Source organism: Rhinatrema bivittatum, chromosome 2 (assembly GCF_901001135.1).
Source record: "Rhinatrema bivittatum chromosome 2, aRhiBiv1.1, whole genome shotgun sequence".
Lineage (NCBI taxonomy): Eukaryota > Metazoa > Chordata > Amphibia > Gymnophiona > Rhinatrematidae > Rhinatrema > Rhinatrema bivittatum.
In genome coordinates, this window is record NC_042616.1 from 329,407,688 (window position 1) to 329,430,459 (window position 22,772).

General features: G+C 43.2%; 1 protein-coding gene across 2 annotated transcripts in view; it reads right to left on the reverse strand.

The window, feature by feature from the left end:
* BBS9 (Bardet-Biedl syndrome 9) overlaps nt 1–22,772 on the reverse strand; it is a 1,052,120-nt gene that overhangs the window by 75,229 nt on the left and 954,119 nt on the right. For both annotated transcript variants that reach the window (XM_029589776.1, XM_029589777.1), the window contains one exon: nt 1,745–1,855. In XM_029589776.1, coding sequence (XP_029445636.1) covers nt 1,745–1,855 — 111 coding nt within the window. The remainder of the gene's footprint in view (nt 1–1,744; nt 1,856–22,772) is intronic.

Below are 22,772 nucleotides of genomic sequence, written 5' to 3' on the forward strand. Positions count from 1 at the left end.
GGGGCTGGGGGAAAGTTTGGGACTGTGAAATTTCATCTCTCTCTGCTTGGACTTGGATTGGGATGGGTTGGTTTGGTTTGGGACTGGGCGGCTAAGTGCGAGAAGCATTTTTTTTCTGTGGATTGGGTTGGTTTGGGACTGGGCGGCTAAATGCGAGAAGCATTTTTTTTCTGTGGATTGGGTTGGTTTGGGACTGGGCGGCTAAGTGCGAGAACCATCCACTTCCTGGTACCTGTCATTTCAAACGTCATTTGAAATGACAGGTACCAGCGCACCCAGGATACTGTATAGGCGCTGTATAGCGCCTATACAGTAAAATGGATTGCGTTTCATGGACGCGCTTTGGACGCGGCTTGCATTTGCATGCCATTTAAATACAGTACCGAGCGGTAGGTGATCCGAACTGTGCGTGCGGCAAACGCGGGTGCGCCAGGCCCTAACGCACCTCTTTCTACCGCACCTTACTGTATCGGCCCGAATGCAAGCAACACACTCTGCTGAGGTGTCTGTGGGGCGTTGAAAGTGGCTTTAAGTACCAGCAGTGGCTGATGTCATGGCTGGGTGCTCGGGTCTTGATTCCCATCATGGCTCCTTTAAAAGTAGGTGCATGCCATGCGCACATGCCTAGAGATAGCCGGAAGGAGGATGAAGGCGGGGCCTGGGTACCACGCCAGCTTGCAAACCACACGGTATAGCTTTGGCAGCGTGAAGCGGTGATCCTGCTGCAAGCGGGGTCTGTTGGCACCAGGGATAAGTGAGGCAGCTTGTGGGACGGCCCATGGGCTGCGCTTCCCAACAGCTACTTCTCCGTATAAGTAGCACTTTTCAGACTTATCTGACTAAATAGCACTTTGCAGCTAGTTAGCAGGATAATTCGGAACTTGTCCATCTAGGTGGCAGCAAAGGCGTACTTAGCCAGATAAGTCAAATTTAGCCACATAAATGTGCACAAATAATATACAAGCATATCTTTACTTTCAATTTTAAAGGGAATCACGAGTAGATTTTACACTTGTAATTTTGATACATTTACCTCTCAAGTCAGCTTTTGCACACATAAATTGGAAGGTTTTCTAACATGCGCGAGGCAATGAAATAACCAGCTTTACTAATTAGTCTACCAGTTCACCCATTCCATCTGAAACTTGTGAAGACCTCCTGGCTCTCCAGCTTGAAATTCCCCCATTTCACCCTCACACTGAGCAGGAGGAAATATATGCAAGTAAGGTGCACATTTACATGTATAACTTGCTTATAAAATAGCAATTTACTTGCATAAAGGTTGGTCCCTACATGAAAAGTCCCTGGCCCACCCCATTTTTAATGTGTAAATTTATTCACAGATTTGATTTACGTATGTATGTCGAGGTTTCTAAAATAGCATATACTCGCGTACATGCTTTTTTACATGCGTAAGTTCTATTTTTTTACGCGTGCAACTTTTGAAAATTTGCCAATGTGTGTGCAATCGCCCTTCCCGTGGAAACGCCTTTTGTCACTGCCGGTAGTTACACGTCTAGTGGCACTATGCAGGTACGTTTACTTGCACACAGGGAGGGTACATTTCTAAAAGCCCATTTCTGTGGGCAAAGCACTCTTTTACCTGTGGAAATGGCGTTAAAAATTACCCTTGGTGGGTGATCTGTATGTTAGTCTGCTGTTAAAGTAGTACAACCTAAGTATGGAAATTCATAGATCAGAAAAAGAAGAACTGAAGGTGAAGATAAAAATTATTTTCTGATACCTGTTCTGGTTTTGTTCTTGATGAGCTGTCTGTGGTTGATAAACATTTCTGAGAGATCCTGATCTGCTGTTCTTTCCTCCAGGTCAGACTCTGGGATAGAGGTGCAGCCACCTAATATAACAATACGATTATATTTTTTAAATCACATGTGCATCCTTTTCATAAGTAGCACAGAACAAGAGCAATTAGGGAAACAAAGGGAGTGTAAAGAGCAGTAATCATTTTTCCACCTTATACATTCTATATGCTGTTAATTATATTGATTATAGTCAAAAACCTATTTTATACTATGTAGTTTAGATTATTGATTTATTAAACCACCTTTCTAGTATGAATGAAAGTGGTGTACAAAACCAGATATACCATTTATACCATTTAAAAGATGTGACAAGACAAACAAAGTATAGTAGTAATGATAAAGATTTTTATGTAAACTAATAAATATGGTTATGGTTTGTTTATTTACAGGCCACCTATGCCGAAGCCCTGGGTAGCTCACAAAATCACATACATAATAAAAGAAATAATATTAAATGCACAGAGGTCAATATTCAGTAGGCCATTTAGAGGATAAGTTTTCTATCTACAGTTAGCCACATAACTCGTCCAGTATATTCAGCAGGATAAACGTCCCACTGAATATACTTGTTTAAAGTTCCAATCAAATTCAGGATTCTCTTTAAAGCCCTTATGATGATCCACAGGGCCTTGCACGATATCTCCCCCCTCAATCTAACATTCCAACTACGGCCGCACATTTCAAACAGACCCATCAGAAGACCTTACAAGGATACGCTGTATACTCCACCGGCTAGAACCTCTTTAAGGAAGCGTGCCCTCTCCACAGCGGGTCCTCTCCTTTGGAACTCACTCCCACCGGAAGTCCGCCAAGAACCCTGCCCTCTGGTTTTCAAAAAGAAACTGAAAACATGGCTCTTCAGCCAGGCCTTTGCTGAGAGATAACCTTCGCATTTAGGCTTCCCAGGTTTATGTCCAACCATAAACCCTCCCATCTACACCGTCACGCCATACAGCCCCAGATCACTAACTACTCTAGAAGACAATATCCACATCAATCCCGTAACCTAGCCACGGACCTTCGCACAGCTACAAGTCACTTAGTCCCTCTATGAATCCTTCTAAGTTAAATGTTTCAATGCACGGTGGTTTTCATCCCTCGTAACCTGCCCGCAGACTAAGTTAGCCTTTTCCCGTCATCCATCGGTTCCGCCACCGCCCAGATCCATGCTATCCAGTTACGCCACCTCTCCCACTGTTACTTTCTCCTAAAGATGATTTAGAAGTTTTTATCAGGCTTAGCCCTTTGTTTCTATTTTATTTTATTTATTAACTTTATGTTATATTATTATTGTAACCCATTTTTACTATCATTTTATTTACTATTTTATTATATCATAATGTATTGCTAATGTTCCACATGTTTACTGTTTCCGCATGTTCATTGTACCACTTGTTTCGCTGTATCCGCCTCTCGGCGACAGTTCAGTTTCATGTAAACCGGCGTGAAATGTATCCTATACAGGAACATCGGTATATAAAAGCTAAAAATAAATAAATAAATAAAGTTATCCAGCTACATATAGCTGAATAACTTTAACCCTAAACAGCCACTGGTTGAATATGGCCAGTTAGGCCTAAAGTTATCCGGCCTCCTGTGGCCAGATAACTCGCTACTTACCTGGATATCTTCAGAAATATCAGGTAAGTGAAAATCTTTAAAAAAAAAAGTCACAAGCCAAGCAGCCCAATGCCCCCCAAACCCCCCCTCTGCCCCTCCCCCCTATGCTGCCCAAAAACCTACCAAAAAGTTTTAAAACTTCCATAACAAGATTCCCTCCTCTGCCTTTCACCCACAGTCACCAATCCTACCCTACCCTCGCATCCATCCATTGCTTGCAAAATTAGTCCCTTCTCTGTGCCACGATTGCTATGCTCTGCGATCCTGGCCGCTTCCAGTGTTACTTAGGTAATAACGTGTTATTACCTATAATTTAGCTACATAAGTGGCTGAATATGCCACACTTGCCATTTAGATGGATAACTTGTGAGTTATCCGTCTAAATGGCTTTTGAATATTGATCTCATAACATATGCCTAATAAAACAGAACGGTTATTAACCCATAGTCATGCAAATGAAAACAGATAAGAGAGCTAAAATCTAAACAGGTAAATGAGACTTAAGGACATAAAATATCATAATAGATACCAAACATCCATCACTAAACTTTAGGCACATTGTTAAAAATCTGGAAGATTAAAAGAAATCATCAAATTATTGAACAGCGTAAGAGTAAAAAAATGAATAAAAGCAAGTAAAAAGATTAACAGGTAACACAACAATAGGTCTTTTGTAAAGTAAAATTTTTAAGTGCTTCTTGAAGCTTTTAATACATAGCATTGAACATAACTCTTCTGGAAGTTTATTCCATATATCAGAAACAGCGACAGGAAAAGCTGTTGGGCAAGTCTCAGACAGATGCGCTATATGCACCGAGGGAACGTCAAGCAAAGCTATGAGTGATGTTGCAGGTTCCTAAGTGAATGGAATAGGAAACAAAATTACTGGGAATATAGACAAAGCAGAAATCCTAAATGACTTTTTCTTCCATTTTTAAGATGGATGCTTAGAGATAACACCAAATGACCAGGTCAGGAATGAAGAAGTTAGGAAAGGCTGGAGGTGGCTACGATTGCCCCCAGTTGAATGATTTGTATACCAACCAGATGAGCTCACAACTCTTCCGCATCCAGAAGAGCCTGCCAATAATTTTCCTGCTTACTGTCCAGAGACTCTACCAGAGGCATCAGCTTGCCGATGCACTCATGTAAATATTGCACCATAATCAGATGATGAGCTGCAATGCAGGTGTGGAGCATCAAACTCTGGAAGACTTTCTTCTCAAAATTGTCCAGCAACCTGGGGTCCTTACCCTGGAGGAGAGGCAGTGTTAGAAAAAATTCTTGCCTTTTTAGTTTGTTTTAAAGCTGACTCTACTATCACTGACTGGTGCAATAGTTGAACTAGCCGAAACCCAGGAAATTGTTAGGTGCTGACTGCTTTGGTAGCATCGATCACACCAACAAGTCCCACATAGGAGAAATGGCCTGTGAGTGCACTGAAAAATTTGCCATCTCCTGCACTTGATGCTTCCAAGTCTTGCTCTATCCCTGAACTGCGGCAAATCCAGAGCCTGCCACTGCAGTTTGAAGTGCTTTGCCTGAGAATCTCCTGGCTCAACTTGGTGCAGAGAGAGAGCCCAAAGAGGCTCTACTCTGAAAGGATGAATGATTCAGACTTTTCACTAACCTGCAAAGTTCCTCTGTCTTCCAAGCCCTGTTCCGCTTGGATCTTGGTGTCATGCAACCACAATCACAGCAGTTAGCTGAATACTGATTGGATCCAAGGAACCTGTAACAGATATCATGGCCATCAGTGGTGGACATCTTGCAACCACAAACACAGCCTTTGAAGCCATTTGGGGGGGGCTTCTTGGAACCGGCCATCTTGAATAATTTATTTATTTATTTTTAGGTAGCTAAGAAAAATGCTGTAGAGGGGCCGATAAGGCAGTAAGGTAACTTCTCAAGTGAGTAGATTTGAAGAAAACTACAATTAGCAGAAAATAATACAAGATGAAGTACAGCATGAGAGAAAGGGTGCATGTCCATCTGGAAGTTCAGACAAATAAGACCGAAAGGCTGATGAGGCAGCACGCATGTGGGAACTTCCATGCATGCTCAGTAATAAAACCTTACTAAGCTAGAGAGATGAGTCCATTCAGACCCAATGGCCTCATCCATGTCTCATGAATAATTCAGCCCAGCTTGTCAATAGAGAATTAATATCATCTCGTTATGGGGTCCTGAGGTGTAATTTAATATGTCCAGAAGTGAGTGAAACCTACCAGATCTAGGACTTCTATTGAACTGATACATCACAAAATTCTGTGCTGCACACTACACTAACTTGTCATTTATTGTGTTTCTACTTTACATGTTCAGACTTCTGGTTAAACCCAGTACTTAACACATTCACAGAAGACAAAAATAGAACACAAAACTTAGATAAATTAGAAAAGTTTTCTAATATAATCCTAGCGATCTGAACAAACTGTTAGAGGGCATCAAGTCTTAAAAAAAAAAGATAACCTGACTGATCTTAATGGAAGATCCCTTCCCTAAGGCTCATTTCCAGAAATAAGATGTGATGATCCCCACTTCTGACTGATTAATAATTGTTAATAGACCCATCCTCCAGAAATTTGTCCAAACTTTTTATAAACTCATTTATACTGTAATATTTACATATATTCCACCTTTCAGCACTTCATAGTGGATTATATTTAGGTACTGTAGTTATTTATCTATTCTCATAGGGGTACCCCCTGAAAACCTACCCCAAAACCCCCCCCCTGCCCTTCTTACTTTCAGGATGGGGGACATCCATAATCAAACATATTTAACCAAAGTAATAAAACATAAACAGTTGATAAACTATAATAAAACTATAAAAGCATGCTCCCAGAGGAATGGAGGCAGCGTTAACATTTTAGTATTCATATTCTTTCTGAAATAGGTAAGTCTTTAGAGCATTCTTAAAGACCTTAGGATCCTTCAAGTTTATGAGTTTTTCAAGATAGAGTTCCATAGAATCAGACCAGGACGTGAAAAGGCACATTCTCTAGTTTCATCAAGGTGTGCTGCCCTCGGTGAGAGAATTTCTAACAGATTTTGGCATGAGGAACACAGTGTTCTTCATGGAACATAGACTTTCATAACTGCAATGCTCCAAGGAGATTGTAAATTATTAATGAGAGTGTGTAATGGTAATTAGTTTGAACTGTATCCGATAAATTATTGGAAGTCAATGGAGAGATTGCAATATGGGAGTAATATGTTCACAAATTGAGGTCAGATTAGTAAATGTGCTGCAGGGTTCTGAATAATTTGGAAAGGACGGGTGGCATATAGTGGAAGGCCTATAAGGAGGAAACTGCAATAATCAATATCTGAGAAGAGAAGAGATTGTGATATGGTTCGGAAATCATTGGGATCAAGAAATGGTTTAAGATGCTGAAGTATCCTGAATTTATGATACGAGGTTTCTACCAGAGATTTAAGGTGATCATTCATTGATAATGCAGAGTCAATAAGGACACCCAAGTTGGGAACGGATTTTGATATTGTGCTGGAATGATCTCTGAAAGTAAGCTTCTTTGGAGCATCATGTATTGTAAATCAAGATAATATCATGATTTTTGTTTTACTTAAACTTAATGCAAGTTTATTTTGGTTCAACCAGTTTTGAACAGTGGAGAGCCAGTTAAATTCCAAGAAGTTTTGATGGGAAAGAAAAACTATATGTTGTCAGTATAGAGCTTACAGTCAAATAGATGTTGAATAAGGCTGCAGACAACGCCGAACCATGGGGAACACTAGAGTTAACTGGAAGCCATTTGAAGTGAAAGAGGCAACTTTAATTTGCTGATGTCTGTTAGAAAGATAAGAGGTAAACCAGGACAATAACCAGCCTGACATTCTTAATGATTCAAGACATGACTAAAGTATTTTAAATCTTCTACCAGTAAGTTTCATGGAGTGTCCCCTAGACCCAGTACTATTTGAAAGGATAAATAACTGTCCACTTTAACCTTTTTCATACTGCTCAAGAGCTGGAGCAGTAGTGTGGTTGTGTTGGAGTTTCTTACAGCAGAGGTCTTCAGGATATATGGGAGCACACTGCATGGAACAAGAAGATAATCTGCATTATCCCAAGGCTCCTGTAACTTACTATTTGCAATGATGAAGAGGTTTACAAGGTGTTGAGGAAACTCAGTGGCCAGGGAGGTAACCAAGAAAATACAGGTGGAGGCGAATGGGATTAGAGCAGGTTCTGAATGGGTTGGAAGCCCATAGAGGGCAGCTGCTAAAAGCTCCTCTTAAGCTCCCAGCCTCCAATACAAGAATGCTAAGCAGCATGTGTGGATATTAGAAATTCTAGCATTATATGATCTTATGTTCTTATATAAAATAAGGTGAACCAATATCATGAGAGTACACTGCAAAAAATGAGGGAGCAAAAACAGAACAGAAAAGCTAATTGTAGCTTTAAAACAAAACAAATAATTCATATTTCTATAGTAAAACACTACAAGAACTGTTAATACTGCAAAGTTAGCCTTTTATTAGAAGAATTAGGAAATGTAACTTGCAGGTGAATAGCCTATGGCTTTGTTAAGCACCTATTAGACTGTCAAGCTGTATTCCATATACACAGTAACTCTGTATCATGTGATTCAAAGAAATGAACCTGGAAAATGATTCCCTTCTATTCAGTGTAAATATTATAAATTCCTTTTGCATTGATAAAAACTATATATTGAATTCAAATCTACTACAGTTGGAAATCCGCAGACCAGAAGCATTTGTAGATGGTATCAAATCTGAAAGCAGGTCTTATGACACAGATTATGGGTGAAATGTTAGATAGTCCATTAGAGCAGATTGAGTTTCTTCAGACAAATGACAACTCTGAAAGGTTTGATCTGAAAAATGAAACTCCATAGAATATATAGCCTTGAGAAATAATAGCTTTTGATGCCAGAACTATTTTGGAAATCATTGGCAGTACTTTCCAGCAGAAAGTAATTGGATCAGGGTTAAAAAAAAAAAAAAAGTCCATTTGGCTTGAAGAGACCCATTGCTATTGTGTAGGAGGAAGTAAGACTTCCTGTTCTCAGTTTTAATGTCAGAGGAGTGTTAAACTGTACTTGTCAACAGGGCCAGTGCTTCCATTAGACAACCTAGGCAGGCAATCTCCGAGAGTGCTAAAATTATACAGTTGGCAAAAGCACACCAGCATGAAGCCCAGAGGGGTGCTGTGCCAGAGCCAAGACCACCAAAGAATGAAGTGCTGTGCTGGTGCCACTGCTGCTGGTAGGATGGGGCGCTGTGCTGGAGGTAAGTTGGGGAAGGGGAGGTGAATGATTGAAGGTTCGCCTGGGCACCAAATACTCTTGCACCGGCCCTGCTTGTCTGTTCAGATTGCTGAAACATAAGCAGAAAAAGCTTGTGCTCTGTTATATTACTATGTGGTTTGCTAGCCACACCAATACTCACAGGTAGGAGCTGGGTTGTTGCAGAGAAAGAAGGTCTACCATGCTGAAACTGGAACAGGAGCTGAAGCTGAAATGTGGAGCTGGGACCATGACCAGCAGCACAGTTTTCCTGCTTTAGGAGAGAGGTCACCTCACTGGAAAGCTTGGAAAGCCTTCTAGTTACTGTAAACAACCTCCTATAATCCCAGCAGTCTCCTTTAACCTGACTTTGGCCAATTTAGTTCACTGGGGAAAGTGGTCACCATTTTCTTCCTTTGTCTCTTATGGGCCTTGATCCTGCTTGCCTCCAGCTTGCTAGTTAGCTCTATTGCCAAGGCTCCAGCCTTTCATTTCCCAGTTGTTGACAGCTTGACCCCCACTAGTATCTTTCCTAACAAACTACTTTCCAAGCACATAACAATATAACTAGCTAGGGCTGGATTAAGGCCAACTGATGCCCTAAGCATAGCCCAACAATGATGCCTCCTCAACTCTTCCATTGCTTAAGGGACAAGATATTAAGACTCAATAAGTGAGAAAGGTGAAATAGATTAAAAATTCAGTTTTCTTCCAGGCCATCCCCCAGGTCAGATCCCACAACTATATTAAATAATTTTTTTAAAAATTTTATTTAACATTAAATAGCAGTAAGCAATATAAGCAAACTATTCATTTATAACTAGGGGCAACAGAAAAAAAAATCCAAATTTTCAACTCTCTATGGTGCCACCTTCTCTTGGTGCCCTAACTAGGTGCTTATTTTGCTTAATGGTTAATCCAGGGCTATAACTAGTGAACTATATACCAGAATACCATGATATAAGCAGCATGCATTACTTTTTACCTACAAAAAAAGTGAGACCAGTTCAGTAGCAAAAGCAGTCTATTTCCCATTAGAAAATATGGGCCAATCTCCTATTCTTGACCCAGGGCAAAAACAAAATGTACAATACTTGTGGCATTATTGAATAGCAATACACTCCCTTTTGAAATTCAAAAACAAATATATTTTCTCTTTTTTTAGGGACATGTTTATTTTATAATATGTTTGTAGGAGGAATAGTGGAATCAGCCACATCTGAATTAGGATCTGTGACCCACACGTTCCATGTTACTGGAAGATGGCCTTGGCAGAACTATTGCCCTTGTGGTACATGCTAAGGGGTAGATTTTAAAAAAGAACCCGCGCGTGTCCATGCTACCCGGCATGCACACATGGACGTGCGTTTTTATAACATGCTCGTGTCAGTCCGCGCATGTTATAAAATTGCAGGTGGCGCACACAAGGGGGGGGGCAGACATAGGCAAAAATCGCGTGGGGGATGCATCGTCCGGCTTCCCCAGTTCCCTCTCAGTCCGTTCCAATTAAGGAGTGCACTGGGAGGGAACTTCCCTACCCCCTAACCTCCCTTTCCCTTCCCTTCCCTACCCACCCCTTATCCCTACCCTAGGTACCCCTATTTTATTACCTTGTGCTCCTCCAAAAGAGCTGTAGCAAGTTGCCAGCGCGCAATTGCCCGGCACAGCGGCAAATAGCCGCTGTATCTGGCGCCTCTAGCCTTGCCCCGCCCCGAGGTCCGGCTCTTGTGCCGTAACAGGGGTTATATGCGTGCGGCTGGGCCCCTTTTAAAATACATGCAGCGTGAGCAAGGCTTGGCTGCGCTCGTAACCCCTGTTTTTTGCATGCGCAGGCCATTAAAAATCGGGTCTTAAGTGAATCCTGATTAACTCGTATGTCTCTAGAAACTGAACTTGTACCTAAATTACACAGTGCAGACTTCTAGTAGCCATATTGGTTCTGGAGAAAACTGAAGTCTTAGCAGGTTATGATTCCAATATGAGAATTATTCAGAGTTGTTGTGCTTGAGCTTTTGAAGCCACATACATCTCTTTCAGATGTAGCCTCTGTGCTTTTATGATCTCAAAAACACATGTACATCATCATCTCTGGATAACTTTTGTGTTGGTCCAATAAAAGATCTCTAAATTACAAAACATTCACTTGACCAAGAAAATATATTATATGTACATAAACACACACACACACATACTAGAAGCTTGGTGACCACCAAATTGTTCCATGCAGCCAAGCATCTTAAAACATTAATATTGGTTTAACAAGGTTTCACTTTATTTGGAATGATTTTAAAAGTGGATGTTTATGTAAATATTTAAGAAAGCAACGATACTCCAAGTGCACTTTGCTTTGCTTTTTCAGAGACTTGCTCACTGCGGGAGCAAGGATGGTGCTTGCCAACCCCAAAATATCTAAATTCATTATATTAGGACTGTCTGACTGGACTGTGGTACGTTACATAAATAATTTGTAGACAGATCATCAAACTTTCCTAACTGCCCGCGCAGAACAACATTTTATAATGTCTGCCCAAAGGAGATCGCTTTAAAAAATTACAGTAGGAGAGCTAGTTAAATCAACAGATAATTGTTGAAACAAACTGTACCATGCAGAAACTGTGAGCTATTTACATAAATCTCACAGATTGGAAAGCAACCAGGTAAAGAAGTTGTCCAGATGTCAGTTTATAAATAGATCATCATAAAACAAACAGATTTTCCCTTTCATTTTTGGCAAGAAAGCTATTTCATATGTTGTGCGTTTTACATAAATATAGGCCTTCGTGTTTGTGCTGCTGAATACTTACCTGGCACTACGGATCCTTTTAGCAGTTATGATAAATCGTGGCTTGAGGCAGAGAAACTCTAGTCACTAATATTTTGGGGTTTTTTTCAGGTAGGGTACAATATTCATAAGGCAAGTAATTGTAAGTCTTGCCCACAGAAAAAGAAATCTGAAGAATAAAAGATTTTTATTTTTTTTTTCAAATTGTTTCTCTAACATATTTTAACCTAGTCAACTTTAAGAGATGCACATAATCATTTTTTTAAGAAGATACATAGGGACCTTTGTTTTCTGTTTCTATTTTACTTTTTCCTGGGAAACTTTCAGTGTTTATTGTAACAAACAGAAATCGGAGACAATCTAAGGAGAAACTGAGACAATTTTTTCACTGATTTTCTCCCATTTTTGTTATCCACTTTGAAGAATCTGAAAAAGCAAAATTTAAATCAAAATAAATACAAACGCAAATTCTGATAAATTACCAGGAAAAATAAAAACTGAAAAGGAATGTCCCAATATACCATATTTATAATAGTTTTTAAAAACTTCTCTGTAAACTAAGAGATTTGCATATAAATAAAATCCTTTAGAAATGAAGAGCTTCTTGTGAATTCATAAAACATGAGACTAAAGTCATATTTTATATTGTTAGTTTATATACTTAGGACTTCTGATCCCTTTTAAATTACAGATATTAGTGCTTATTTTTCAGGCAATTAAGTGTTTTTGGATGATTATATAAGTCCAAAGAACTTAATAACGTAGCTGATGCCACTGTAGGCAAAATCTGGAAATCAAAGTACAGTTTTAATTGATGAAGTTTTCCAAGCTGTAAATATGTCCTTCTCAAAACCTATTGGCTATATGCTTCCATCATAAAACTGAATCAAGATCAACCCGCAAACTTACGTGATTAGAGATAGGTATTTGGTGCCTGTCATGACTTGAGGCCCTCGCCATACTTACCGGACCCATCACGTGGCAAAGGAGCTGTCCCCAGCTGATGCCGCCGAGAGTGGCTTGTCCTGTTGACGCTGCCATGAAACCGGTCTCTCCAGCATCTGCTCTGTTACTTAAAGTGACCATAGTGGGAAATCTCCTGTGGTGCACTGAGATGACTCCCGTTTCTTCTCCAGATTCCCCACAGACAACTCAGCAACAGGTCTCCTGGCGTCCTTGTTGTCCCACTATGTGTTGCTACTCTTATGTGTTCCCACCTTGTTTCCCCCCTTGTATTGTTCCCGTCTTTCTTGCCTGCTCCCTTCCCTGTCTGCTCCATGTGTGTTCGCTGGTCTCTCTGTAGTCTATCTTGCTTGCTTAGTTACCTCTGCCTGAGTCTTTGGTTTTGAACTTTGCTTGGATTGGATATTTCCTGACCTTAACCCTTGCTCAGACTTTACCTTCCATTCGTGCTACCAATCCCAATCTTTGCCCTGTTTCTCACCCTTCCTGTTTGCCCCAACCTCTGGCTTGCCTACAGTCTCCGATGACCTCTGCTTCCTTCGACCCAAGCTCACCTGAACTTGCATCACTGGATTGCCCTAAGGCCCCACCTAATTCCTGCCAGCCTCTGGAACCCAAGGACTCAACCTGCAGGGAATGGGGCTGATATAGGTGAAGCTCCAGTCCACCTCGCCACAGGGCTTCTCTACCAGCTGATGGGGTAGACCTAGTAGGCTTGCTCACTAGGAGGTAGCAACCTCTCCTAAGTAAAAAAGGTCCAGACTTCTGATAGGTATTACAGCTTGCTGATGCATGGACCCAGTGAAACTCAGCACACTTCAATCCATCCTGGGCCTGGCTCAATGGATCCAGCAGCATCAGGGGATCCTCAACCAGGTCACGGGGTTCCTAGAGAAGCTAACCATCTGCATGGATGCCTTAGCTGTGGTGCAGGCCCCACCAGCGGTTGTATCACCTCCTCCCATACTGGCATTCCCTCCCAGGGCAGGTCCGCAGCTTCTACATCCACCACATTACCATGGTGAGCCCTAGGAGTGTCATGGCTTGATTAATCAGTGCTGCATGTGTTTTGAATTACAGCTGGCCTGGGTCTCCACAGATTGCACCAAGATTAAGTACATGCTATCCCTGCTTGGTGATAAGGCTCTCGACTGGGCTTCATTCTTCTTGGAAAAGGGATGACCCTTTGCTACAGAATCTTCCAAACTTCCTGCACCAGTTAAGGCTTGTATTTGAGGAGCCTAGTCAAGCCTCTTCCATGGCAACCAAAATTCTGAAGATCCGCCAGGAGTCACGTACTGTCAGAGAGTATTTGATCCAGTTCTGCACCCAGGCATCAGAATTGCAGTGGGGTGAAGACAGCCTCACTGTCATATTCTGGCAGGGCCTCTCCAGTCGAATCAAGGATGAGTTGGCAAGTTGGGGAGTCCTCACTACTTTGGATGCTCTCATCTCCTTGGATAACCATATTGACTGAAGTTTCCAGAAGCGAGCTCAGGAAGCCAAGATGTCACGCAGTGATGTTGGCAGCCCGCTTCCAGATTCCCCCAGCGCCACGCATCACTCTGGACATGAAAGACAATAGAAGAGCCAATGCAGTTGGGCCGGGCCAAATTCTCCCCAAGGAGAAGCTCCGTCGAAGACAGCAAGGCTTATGCCTGCATTGTGCTGGCCAAGGGCACTTGGTGTCACAGTGCCCTCTGAAGTCAGGAAACTTTCATGCCTAGGGCTGATTGAGGAGGCAACCCTAGGTTGCACCATGTCCTCCCGTCAGCTCCTTGTCCCCAACTCTATCTCCTTGGGGCATGGATTATTCGCCACTGAAGCCTTCCTGGATACAGACTCAGGAGGCAATTTCATTGACGAGGCTCTGGCCCACCACGCTGCAGGAGCCTGTGACCATTGCCTTGGTTTATGGGGACCCGCTCCCAGGCTGCCTCACTGAAGTAACCAAGTCATTTATCCTCCAGAATGGGGTTCTCCACAGAAAGATCATCTCCCTGTATGTTATATCATGGGCTGTGAACCCGGGCATCCTGGGTCTATTTTGGTTTCAATTACATCAACCAGTAGTCAACTGGGAATCCCTGGACTTGACCCACTGGGGCCCCACCTGCCACACTAAAAGTCAGATTTTAAAACGAGTGCTCACATGTCCATGTGCACACAGTTCCTGGCACACGCACATGGACGTGATCATTTTATAACATTTATTAAAATTTCCTGATTGCTCAACACAATAAAGGCCTGAGCGATGAACAGAGATACATACATTATCAGATTTAAAAAAAAAACAGGGAAAGAAAGTTGATAAATGTGAAAAAGAAATGCTCGCTGTAACTAGTAGAGTACAACTGATCAAATGATTCAAAATACTGAGAATGTTTTTATTCATGATAGTTTAGCTATGCGTAAGGAAGTTGAATACATTGAAAATTTATACAGGGCCAAAAATTTAAGGATTATTAATTTTCCTATGAATCGGCTTCTCTCCCCATGGGAGATGTTTAAAAAATTCTTGAAAGAGAACCTATTATATGAAGATGAGGAAATTCCAAAATTATCTAAAATATACTATTTGCCTAAAAGATCCCCCAGAAGTTCTGGAAGACAAAATGTAGTGGAACCCTCATCTCCAGGCATATTGACTTTTTTAGAAGAGTCGATGGATCTGATTAATAATAGAGCAACTCTTTTATTTCATGTATAGCTGAGCAGGATAAAGAAAATTTATTTAAAAAGTTTTTCAGATGTAAGGATATATTGTTTTGTGGTCATAAAGTCCAAATTTTTCCTGATGTGGCCAGAGCCACTCAAGCAAGAAGAAGGTATTTTCTATCTTTAAAAGAACGAGTTTTGGCATTAGGAGCCACTTTCTTTTTAAAGTTTCCATGTCTGTGTCTCATTAACTATCAAGGAAAGAAATTTAGCTTTGTAGATCCTACACACTTAGAAACATTCATAGTAGATAAAAATCAAGTTATGATTCCTGAGACTGTGGCCCAGTAAAAATAATATAGCTCCCGGACTCTTCTGTTTAGTTGCCTTTACAACAAATTATAAATTTGTTGGTAATCTTATATTTAAGTTTCTTTGATCTCCCCCAATTATGGGATATGTGACAAAATAATTTTTGAGTTTGTTATATATTTTTTTCTTATGGAAATTGTACACATTTTATTTTTTTATGTTGTTTTTTCATGATGTTTATCATTGATGGAAAAAAATTAATAAAGTTTAAATTGAAAAAAAAACCATATTACAGACAATAAAATATAAAAATAAAACTTATAAGATTCTCACCAAAAATAAAATGTGTCAAGGCAATCAGTGGAAAACTGCCTTTAATACTCACGATGGCCACTATGAGAACTGTGCAATGCCACGGCAATGTTTAGTTCATGGTAAACAAGAATTTTCAAGATCTACTTTATTCTCATGAGTGGTCTACCTGGATGACATCTTGATCTTCTCCAGATCTCTGAGCATCAGAGCCATATGAAACAGGTCCTCCAAAGATTTCGTTAACACAGTCTCTTCACTAAGCTGGAAAAGTGCGTCTCTGAACCATAGGAACACCCTTTCTTGGGATATATTATTTCCCCTACAGGGCTCAGTATGGATCCTGCCAAAGTGAAGGCCATTACAGCGTGGCCACACCCAGTAAGGCTTAAGGCGAGACAACGTTTTTTAAGTTTTGCCAATTACTATAGGCAACTTATTCCCAATTACTCCTCAATAGCCGCTCCACTCACTGCCCTCAAGAGGAATGGGGAGACATAAAAAACTGGACCACAGCCACCATTCGAGTCTTTGAATTGCTCAAAGAGTAGTTCACTCAGGGATCTTACCTCCACCATCCGGATCCCACCAAGCCTTTCATTTTAGAGGTAGATGCATCCACCCTTGGGGAAGGCACAGTCCTCCTGCAGCATAATCACAATAATACTTTGCTGACTTGCTTCAACTTTTCACAGAAATTCTCCCCAGCTGAGAAGAACTACATGATAGGAGATTGAGAGCTCCTAGCGGTTAAGATGGCCTTAGAAGAATGGCAGCATCTACTGGAAGGGGCTATATTCCCAGTGATCATCTACACCAATCACAAAAACCTGGAGCACCTGGCACAAGCCCAAAGACTCAACCCCAGACAAGCCCGGTGGGCTCTGTTCTTTAATCGGTTCAATTTTGAACTGCACTATCGTCCGGCTGACAAGAACAGCAGGGCAGATGCCCTCTCCCAGTTCTTCAACAAGGAAGAAACACAAGATCCACCATAGTCTATCATTGACCCAGCCAAAATTGTGGCTGCAACAGCTGTTATGGCTCCCATGAGTAAGACTGTGGTACTTCGATGTCTGCACCAGAAGGTCCTGGAATGGGCATACAACTCTCATCTCTCTTTTCATCTTGGCATTGCCCATACTCTGGAACTCATAGTGCAGTATTATTGGTGGCCTCAGTTAAAGACTGACATTCAACACTTCATGAAATCTTGCCCCATGTGTACGATGGACAAGAGTGATAATGCACAACCGTCAGGGTTGTTACAACTGCTGCTGACCCCCATGGAATTCTACATCCATTGACCACAGACTTTGTCAGTGACCGTCCCCTCTCTAGTGGGAACACCATCCTATGGGTAGTGATGGACAGATTTTGCAAAATGGCACATTTCATTCCACTTCTGGGCCTCCCATCCACTCTAGAACTTGCCAGGCTATTTGTAGAACACCTTTTTTATTTGCTCGGCCTACTTCACTATATCCTTTTGGACCGGGGAGGTCCAGTTCACTGCCCTGTTACTGGATGGCTTTGTGTACAAAAATTCAGAATTACCCTGGAGTTTACCTCCGCATTCCACCCTCAAAGCAATGGGCAGACTGAACGAGTGGACCAGACACTCACATTTCTACGAGCATATGCCAACCTAAGACAGGACAACTGGTCCTCCTTATTTCCATGGACTGAGTTCACCCACAATAAGGTTAATGCCTCTTCAGGATCTTTGCCATTCTGTACTGTTTTGGATGCCATCCACGGGTTCCCAAGCCTCACCCAGTTCTGGATACCTGCCAGCAGCTACCTTAAAGAGCCAAGAACTTCTCACCCTGTGGCAAAGGACCCATGACCTTCTAAACCAAGCTGATGACAGTTACAAGATCCAAACAGATAAAAGTCGTCATCCTGCTCCTTCACTATAGCCATGGATATTGGTTTGGATAAGCATAAAGAACCTCTTCTTGAGTCTGCCATCCTTTAAATTTGCACCGCGCTTTGTGGGACCTTTTCTGATTGTACATCAAGTAGGCCCAGTAGCCTACAAACTTCGTCTGCCTTCATCCCTTAGGATCAACGATGTGTTCCACGTCTCTCTATTAAAAGCAGCTTTTGTCTTCCTGGCCAAGGAAACCTTCCCCCTGAACACCACAGATCACTACAGAAGAAGATATTCAGTTTGACGTGAAGGAAATATTGGGTGCTAGAAGAATCCACAACAAACTCCAAAACCTCATCTCCTGGCAGGGATATGGAAGGGAAAAGAACTCATGGAGGCCAGCCTCCAACCTCCAAGCCTTTCAATTTGTTCAAGAATTCCACAGGAGTTTCCCTAAAAAACTCAGACCCAAAAGACCAGGGAGGGGGCTTTGGAGAGGGGGTACTGTCATGACTTGCGGTTCTCACCACACTTACCAGAGTCGTCGTGCAGCAGAGGAGCCATCCCAAGGTGACACCGTCAAGAGTGGCCCGCCTCATTGATGCCACCATGATCCTGGCCCCTCTAGCATCAGCTCTAAGCGTGCTCTGTTACTTAACGGGTTCGCAGCAGGAAATCCCCCACAGTGCTCTGAGATGACATCAGCAACTCCCTCTTAAGGCTCATCCAGACACTCCACAAATGCCTCAGGAACAGGTCTCCTGGCATCCTTGATGTCCCATGCATCTTGCTATTCTTACATGTCCCTGCTTTGTTTCCTTCCTTAACTTGTTCCTGCCTTCCTTGCCTAGTCTGTGTCAGGTCCCTTTCCCTGTCTGTTCCATGTTTGTCTGTAGGTTGTGTTGCTTGTCCTAGTTCCCTCTGCCTGATTCTTTGATTTTGACTTCAGCTTGAATTGGACCTCTTCTGACTGTTGCCTAGACTTTACCCCTCGCTCTTACCTGACCTTGCTTGCATGCTGCCTGCCCCGAACTTTAGCCTGTTCCGCATCCTTGATGTCTGCTGCCTGCCTCGACCTCTAGCTTTCCTATAGTCTCCACTAACCACTGCCCTCCTCAACCTATGCTTGCCTGGACTTAAGTCATTGTATTGCCCTAGGGACCCACCTAAGTCCAGCTGGCCCCTAAAACCCAAGAGCTCAACCTGTGGGGAATGGGGCTGGTATAGGCGAAGCTCCAATCTCTACCGCCACAGGGCATCTCTGCCAGTGGGCTTGCTCATTAGATGGTGCCAACCTTCCCTCAGTAACAGGTCCACAATTCCAACAGGTGTTACAGTGACCATCAACAACTATGTAGTCTGCAACTCCTCACATTGAACAAATAATCTATCCATGCCCAAAATTTCAGTTTTCTTTTTATTCAAAACTAGCCTACTAAGAAATTTCTGACAAACAAAAATTCAAAAATTTAACAGCATTTGCTGAGGCACCATTAATAGGGATCCAGACCTGTCATCGGCATATATATATGTGCTGAAACCCCCAATCTATCAAATAATTTTGCTAATGGACACAAACACATTGAATAATAGTGGGGAAAGGCATGACCCTGATGAAACTCCTATACACTGAGAGCATGCTTTTGAAAAACTTCCTGCTACATACAAAACCTGTGCTTGATCCCCCAAAAAATATGTCAACCAATCAAAGACTAAACCATCTAGCCCTACATTTTTACATCTTTATAGTAGCAACTGATGATTAACCAAATCAAAAGCACTGGACAGGTCTAAAAGAACCAAAAAAAGAGGACAGACAACAATCCAATCTATGCAGACGATCATCAAACAAAGACAACAAAACCGCCTTAGTATTATACCCAAGCCTAAAACCTGATTGTATGCCCGACACCACTCTACCATTTTCCAAAAAGTTTGATAACTATGGGCCTCATTTTCCAATATCGCATTGGTATCGCATGCGATACCAAAAAGGGGTGTACCTTATGCTAATAAGCATGTGTATCACGAGTTGCACTATCACCTATGCGAAAGGCTGTTATCGCAAGTTGCACTATTAGCCCAATTTGGGCTACATTGCCGGTATATATCGCAGTTCACGATGTCTCCTGACAGGCCTGTTTCAGTATGATGCAGGCTCAGAGAGAGAGAGAGAGCGAGCCTTGCCATAGTGCCTCCTCCCTAGACAGGTATTTGTATCCCTTTGGGAGGCCCACCTAGTAACTCGAGGTGAGGTTTAAGTATTAGTGTAGGGGGTTAGGGGCCACTTTCACATTCAACGTGAGATGTACAAACAGAACTTACTCCAAGATGAGATTTGTGCAATGTTCTCTCCACCTAGCTTGATGGACTCTCTACCTGGGTAACAACAAGCTAGGTGGAGAGAACACTGCACAAATCTCATCTTGGAGTGAGTTTCCTCACTGCGTAGGTCATCAAATCTTCACAAGAGACCACTGTTCTGTTCGTACGTCTCACGTTGAATGTGAAAGTGGCCCCTAACCCCCTACAATAATACTTAAACCTCACCTCGAGTTACTAGGTGGGCCTCCCATAGGGATACAAATACCTGTCTAGGGAGGAGGCACTATGGCAAGTCAGTCTCACTCTCTCTGAGCCTGCATCATACTGAAACAGGCCTGTCAGGAGACATCGTGAACCGCGATAAACTCTTACCGGCCTGTAGCGCATGCGATCCCACAACGTAACACAAATGAAAGAGGTGTAGTTATTGGCCGCATTAGGAGCCGCGCTAACAGTGCGGCTGTTTCGCAGCACATGATAAATCCTCCCTACTTTACATTTGCCCCGCCCCAACTCCGCCCCCTAAATACGAAATTAAAAATTTGCATTTGCAAACCACATTAATGGTGAGATTACTTACCTGATAATCTCATTTTCCTTAGTGTAGGCAGATGGTCTCAGAACGAATGGGTATAGTGTGCTCGTGCTAGCAGCTGGAGACGGATCTGACGTCAGCACGTAGTACATATACCCCTGCAGGAAGTGCAGAAGCTCAGTAATCTTCCTTGCAAAAGCATTATGGATATATGTGTGACTGACCGATTAACTGAACATGATTAACCTGACCGATTGACAGTAGCTGGAGACCGCCAGTGTTCTCAACCGGAAGGCGTCGACACCCAGCAGGGTGGATGCCCTATGTAAGGAAACATGGCTTACCTTGAAACGGTGAATCCCCATATATATCGGCAGCCGGGCGGGATGCTGAGTCCATCTGCCTACACTAAGGAAAACGAGATTATCAGGTAAGTAATCTCACCATTTCCTAGCGTGTAGCAGATGGACTCAGAACGAATGGGATGTACAAAAGCTACTCCCGGACTGGGTGGGAGGCTGCCCGAGGTCCGTTTAAGATTGCCCTTGCAAATGCTGTGTCCTCCCTGGCCTGGACGTCCAGACGGTAGAATTTGGAGAAGGTATGGATGGAGGACCACGTTGCCGCTCTACATATCTCTGCAGGCGACAGCATCCTAGTTTCTGCCCAGGAGACCGCTTGTGCTCTGGTAGAGTGAGCCTTGACTCGTAGAGGTGGTGGTTTTCCCGCTTCTACGCAGGCCGCCTTGATAACTTCTTTGATCCAGCGAGCAATAGTCGCCCGTGAGGCTGCTTCTCCTTGCCTCTTCCCGCTGTGAAGGATGAACAGGTGGTCCGTCTTTCGTACTGTTTCCGACATTTCCAGGTATCTGGACAGCAGCCTGCCGATGTCGAGATGACGCAGTATTCGACTTGCTTCCGATTTCTTCAACCCTTCCATGGTTGGCAAGGATATGGTTTGGTTGAGGTCGAAGTGTGAGACTACTTTGGGTAAGAAGGAAGGAACCGTGCGAAGATGGATAGCCCCTGGGGTGATTCTGAGAAACGGATCGCGGCAGGACAGAGCTTGTAGCTCTGAGATGCGGCGTGCTGAGCATACGGCCAGCAAGAACACCATCTTCAAGGTTAACAAATGAAGGGACAGGCCTCGGAGGGGTCTGAAGGTGGGTCCCGCTAGGAATTCCAAAACTAGGTTGAGGTTCCACAGGGGCACTGGCGATTTCAGTGGCGGGCGAATGTGTTTGACTCCTTTCAGGAAACGTGAAACGTCTGGGTGTGTGGCAATGCTATTACCGTCATACCTGGGGCCGTAGCAGGATAGCGCTGCCACCTGAACCTTGATTGAATTGAGGGACAGACCCTTCTGAAGCCCATCTTGCAGGAAATCCAAAATGATGGGGATTTTAGCGGCATGTGGATTGGTGCTGCAAGTTTCGCACCAGGCTTCAAATACTCTCCAGATCCTTATATAAGTTAGTGATGTGGAGAACTTGCGTGCTCGGAGGAGTGTATCTATTACCGACCCCGAGTATCCCCTTTTCTTCAGTCGAACCCTCTCAATAGCCAGACCGTAAGAGAGAATTGAGCTGGATCCTCGTGGAGGGTGGGACCTTGTCGCAGCAGGTCCCTGTGAGGGGGCAGGGGTAGAGGATCCCCTGCCAGTAGTCTTCTCATGTCTGAGTACCAGGGTCTTCTTGGCCAGTCCGGGGCCACCAGAAGAACTAGGCCTCTGTGCCGCTGAATCTTGTGTATAATGGCACCCAGCAGGGGCCATGGGGGAAAGGCGTATAGCAGGATCCCCTGAGGCCATGGCTGCACCAGGGTGTCGATCCCGTGGGATAGAGGATCTCGCCTGCGACTGAAGTATCTGGGTACTTGAGCGTTGGACCTGTCCGCTAGTAGGTCCATGCCCGGAGTTCCACACTGATCCACAATCATCTGGAAGGCTGTGGATGACAGCTGCCATTCCCCCGGGTTTAGGCTTTCTCTGCTGAGGAAGTCTGCCGTGGTGTTGTCCTTCCCGGCGATGTGGACGATGGAGATGTCCTGGAGATTTGCTTCCGCCCAAGCCATCAGGGGGATATTTCTAAGGATACCTGTCGGCTTCTGGTTCCGCCCTGTCGGTTGATGTATGCCACCGTGGTGGCATTGTCCGACATCACTCTGACTGCTCTGTTTCGAAGTCTGTGGGCAAATCGCAGGCAGGCTAACCTGACCGCCCGTGCCTCTAGTCGGTTGATGTTCCACCCCGACTCTTCTCTGTTCCACCGCCCTTGGGCGGTTAGCTC